The sequence below is a fragment of the Pterocles gutturalis genome, unplaced genomic scaffold (assembly GCF_000699245.1).
Source record: "Pterocles gutturalis isolate BGI_N339 unplaced genomic scaffold, ASM69924v1 scaffold29934, whole genome shotgun sequence".
Taxonomy (NCBI): Eukaryota; Metazoa; Chordata; class Aves; order Pterocliformes; family Pteroclidae; genus Pterocles; species Pterocles gutturalis.
The window spans coordinates 9,690-14,835 of NW_010129097.1; the positions used below are offsets into that span (position 1 = coordinate 9,690).

At 42.6% G+C, this 5,146-nt stretch overlaps 1 protein-coding gene across 1 annotated transcript in view; it reads right to left on the reverse strand.

Moving 5' to 3' along the window:
• Nucleotides 1-2,734: 2,734 nt before the first annotated feature.
• MAP3K8 (mitogen-activated protein kinase kinase kinase 8) overlaps nucleotides 2,735-5,146 on the reverse strand; it is a 15,047-nt gene continuing 12,635 nt past the window's right edge. Inside the window, exons 7-8 of the mRNA XM_010079849.1 lie at nucleotides 4,724-4,970; nucleotides 2,735-3,195 (exon numbers count right to left, since the gene is read on the reverse strand). Coding sequence (XP_010078151.1) covers nucleotides 3,062-3,195; nucleotides 4,724-4,970 — 381 coding nt within the window. The 3' untranslated portion in view covers nucleotides 2,735-3,061. The remainder of the gene's footprint in view (nucleotides 3,196-4,723; nucleotides 4,971-5,146) is intronic.

The window sequence follows — 5,146 nt, forward strand, 5'->3', positions numbered from 1 at the left end:
GGGGAGGTCAGCACGCCCTCAGACAATCTCTAAACCCGCCGTAGGCTGCTCACACCAGAAGCCCTGTGGAGGAGCACGGTGGTGGTCTCCGTCTCAGGGTCACGGGCTGATCTGAGTACAGGAAACCTGCTAAGCCTGGGAGGAGAAAAGGTGCCTCTGGCTCTCCAATTTTATCAGTTACTGTGAGCAGTGGGTTTTTCCACACACTTACATTTTCCTTTGCAGTTAGCATCAGTCTCAGTAGTCCCCTGAGAGAAAATGAAACTACACACCAGAAATCAACACAAACAGAAGCAAACCATTTGCAAAATCCCGCAGCTTAGTGCAGAGAAGCCATCCCCCTGGGGCTTGTGCTGGCAGGGTTTTCCCACAATCCCTTTTCATTCCCCCTCCCACTCACCTCCATCCTCGATTGCTCCAAGTACACAGCTGCTCAGGCAACCAGCTTAGAGAAACAATCTTCCCCCTCCCAGGTTATTTCTAACCCAGTTCATTTCCCTGACCTCATTCCCCAGGTGGTGGCACAAACAGGTAAACCTGCCTAAAGCAGGGATCAACCACTGTGGGATGCACTTGAGGGATGCGATATGCTTGGGCTGTGAGGTATTGCTCCAGAGATAAATCCCTGCTTAGCTGCAGCCTGGGCCTCACCTGAAAGACAGTCCTCGGCTATTAGAAAGCTCACAGAGCTGGTACCAATGCTTGGTGTTTGATGTGCCTGAACAGCTATTTGTTGGCTGTGTCTCAGTTCTCTGAAGTGATACTTGTCATGAAGCTTCATGCTGTTTAGACCGGTGGATGTGCCTATAGAGTTATTGGTTCACTCAGTCAAGCCTTAACACCTATGTCTGGCAATACATAAACTGTAATCACTTTGGATAACCTGGTCACTTACTACTTGCATAGTGTGAAAATATGTAACAGCCATATCCAAAGAACAAACATTAAATTGTGAGCCTGTCCCCATATGCAGATTTCCATGCTAAATCATTTAACTGGGGGAGGAGAGGGGCATGGGGAAGGATGATGGCATCAGCGAAAAAAAGAAAGAAAAATCAGTGTAACATTTTTCAAGCAATGGCAGAAGCCCCTGTCAGCCCATAATTCCTACATGGATCTCCTTGTTGAAGTAACTAGGCACTTGAAAAGCATTTGCATAACATCTAGCCACTATTTGGTGGGGATAAACACCTTTATTCTATAGAAGGGAAACTGGGGAAGAGATTTTAAGCCCACTTCCAGTATCTGAAAAGCTGCTTCCTACTAATTCTGTGAATCTCATTAAATATCAGAAGCCATCAGCAAAAGACCAGAAAATTGAACCTAGGTCTCCAAGGCAAAGGTGAGCATCCAAACCATTAGGTCATGTATTCTTTAAGTCAGCTGGACTGAAAGTCTGATCCCCGAATATCCTGGTCACTACAGCTGGGCTAAATATGAAGAGGGCTCCCCTACACAGCTCTCCTCAAAGCAGGTAGTCATCTAGAGATTTTGCACAAAGTACTGGAGCAGGTGCGTTATTCCCAGCAGGATTTTTGCAGCAATTAACATCAGGACTGAAGCGCTGCATGTTGTACACAACCGCTGTGCAACTTCCATGCAGTTGAGAAGGAGTGTTGGGGTCTGAGAAGGAGATTTTGTCAGAAACACTCATCTTCTGTTACCAGAGTCCAAAATCCATCAACAATGACCTTCACCCAACTCCCCAGTAAGTGGAACGATGCATGCAGCGTACCTGGGCCATGGCTGGGGAGGTTAGCCCAAATACTGTCACAGCCCCACACTGTTTTCAAAGATGAAAGAACAGTGACCATGTCTCAAGGCACTGAGCTGGATTTATTCATTTGACCATATCAGTATCAAACTAGAAATCATCTGTTTAAGATCATGTGTTAGATAGGAGCAGCATTAAATAACAGATGTATGAAAAAGAGACTGCGCTTCAGAAGATTCAGTGTACAACATACATAGTATGCCATTTTAACACAAGTGCTTATAAAGAGTCATCCTAAACATCAAAGAGAGTTTTATAAAAGTTTACGTTCTCATCCCATGGGATGTACAGAACTATGCAGTTTACATAGTTTTACTATCATCCAAAACATCATGTTTCAAATGTATGAGGCACACCAAGAATAATATAATTCCATTTCCATAGGAACATAAACACAGCTTGTCACTAATGACACGCTTCCCAAACCATAGCACTCACAGCAATTATACATGTGTACAATTTTAAAGTATTAAAAAGCAAGAGTCTGGAGCCTGCCCACTGTTACCAATAGGGAATAATATTTGATCTACCCAAGATATCCTTGCAGTGGCTGTAACACAGGAAGCAGGCAGAGTCCCTGCTGTGCTTTGTCAGGGCCAGCTCGCTGTGCTGTTCTCAAAGCTAACCGATATATACCCAGTGAAGGACTCCCTACAACTACGGAGAAGGGGAACAGTGCCCTGCTTAGCTCTGACAGCCCAGGGAAGATGCAAAATTAAAACACATCTGTAACCAAGTGATGCTTTGGCTTCAGAGACAGCTGATAGAAATTAGATCAGCTTAAGGGAGGCCCTAATTTCCATTAAGAATTATGAGAGACTGGCCAAGTCTCAAAGAACAAGACTGAACCAGTCCTTGACTGGTTAAATCAAGGACTTCTTTCTGGGAAGGTTTTCTCTAAGGACAGCTCAGATAGACTGAATCTCACAGCCCACATGCTCAATTTTTGGTTTTTTTTGATGGCAGTATTTGCAAGCATATATTACAAGTTTTATAAAAGTGCAAGGCTCAGCACAGGAGGATATCCTGGATTAAGACATTCCCAGCAGTGTTCTTTTTGCCGTCTTCTTGTTGGTCAACCAGCAGACGCACAAGTATCATTGCTTGGGATCAGCTTATCAGAGCCCCTAAGGGTTTAGCTTAATCATCCGTGCAATTAAACACTATTCACATTTTACAGCCTACAATGGCAATATTTTTATGTACAAATTTGAAACTCAAGTCTTAAAATCAAGTTTTAAGAGGTAGAGGTCCATTTCTGACTTGCCAATATACAACGTTACTGAATCAGTCATATTCTAAGGCTGGTGGTCCCCTAACAATATTGAAGTAACCAGCTAGAGCTCCAAGATCTATGTAGAGTGATCTTTGCCTCTTTAGCAGGTCTGACTCCTCCATGCTCCCAGTACACAATGAGGAATCTAAAAAGGAAAGAGACAAAGTGTGTCTTTATTGCACAAATAGCTACATTAGTTCAGCTCCATGGCTGCAGTCATTACTGGAATAATTGCCCTAATATTTGCTTTTATTTACCTGTGGTTGAGAAAGCTTCATTTTTAAGGACAATATAATATAAACCTTGTATAAAACAAAATAAAAGATAACAAATCAACCCACAACTCTGCTTACCAAAGAATGGTAAGCAGCTACTGAAAACAGCAAGTGTGTTCAACTATTTCAAAAAAACCTCCATCAGCTGAGACAGCCAGGCAGAGCTTCCTTATCCTCTGAGACACAGTGCTAAAGGAGAGTTTGGTGCAAGAAAAAAGTCTGTTAGCTTTCTGACAGTTGAGAATTCCCCTTCATTACAGGGGAATTTTCATCTAAACAGTTGACATCCTCTTTGTGTCGCTGGGTGTGACAATGCAGAACAAATACAGGACCATCAGTCTCAATTTTTTTTTTTTTTTTAAATCAAGGTCTGAAGAAAACTTTGCAATGGCAGAACTGCCCTGAATACTTGTGTCATGTGTGTCCTGGAATCTCAAGCACCTAAACTAAAGTTCTAGCTTAATGGTCAAATCTTTGTTCATCTTCAAAAGAATTGATTCCCATGGCCTGAGCTGGTCAAAGGATTATGTACCCACAAGGAAAAATCCAGAAGGAATAATGCCATTCTAGATGCAAAGGATGTGACCGATTTAAATGTTAAGTGGATTAATTGCAACAATTGTGCATCACAGCACCCAAAACTTTGCATAGGTATCTTTTCAAATACTTACCACAATCAAATAAACCACTTGTCTGGGGTCAGTTTTTAAATGCTTTTGGTCACAACCCTCCAAACATATTTTAGAAGTAGAAGAAAAGCATTTTGAAGCCTGTTAGCAGGTTGCTGGTACCAAATCTCCCTTGGTCTTGATATTGTCTGAGGGCACACTGAGTTTTCTAACTGGTTCATATACTATCCTTCATAAAGCACTTATTAATGCCCAAGGGAACTGTGTTCTATCCTACAGTCACTTTTGGTTTTAAAACAAAGGGCTTGTACTGCTGACACTCAGCAACACTACAGCTATGGTTTTGTTTGTTTCTTTAAAGAAGCAAAAATTGTTGGTTTTGGTAGTGGTTGTGGAGACTTTTTTTTTTTTTAAACAAACAAACAGATCACTAGTATCAATAAAACATCTCTGTTACTGTGGCAAATGAAGGCAATTTGGGACAGCAGCCTATACTTCGTGAAGAAGTGCCCTGAATGACTGCCAGGGCTTTTTCAAAAGCCAGCCCTTCCGGAGCTGCAGAATTCAGGCTAAGTCCTTCCCTTGTTGAAGTCAATGGGCGTTTTACATAACACTTAATGAGCTCTGGGTCTGATCTCATCTGATTGGGATTTTTACTGGTCTCTGTCCAGAAGCTTTTTGAGTTTCGTTTGTTTCTGAACACTCACATCAAGTTTTGACACAAAGTAAAATCTAGGAAGTGCAAAGTAAATAAGCCTGATATCGTTACCTGCAATGTTTTCTGGCAACTGCAGCTCCTTCCTTGCTAGTAGTCTTTTCCTTTCAAACAATGCCGAGTCCAGACTCTGGCACCGCGGTTGCTCTTCTGGTGGTGGGTGTAAGGCTTCATGTTTCAGTAAGTCTGCTGCAGACAGCCTATGATTAGGATTCCTTTCTAGGGCTGCTTCTAGCAACTCTCTCATGGAAGTGCTGCAGTCTTCAGCAATGTCCTCTAAGGGGGGAGCCTGCTTGTGTATCTGTTGGAATAAAACATGATCATTGAAGCAGTTATTCCAAAAACAATAGAAGAGGAAGTCACAGATAACCACGAGTGGTCTGGGAATTCCCCACTTGCAACTCATCACCTCCCTGAGCTGGTGTGGTGCTTTAACCCCGGACAGCACTAAGCACCACCCAGCCACTGGGTCACTCC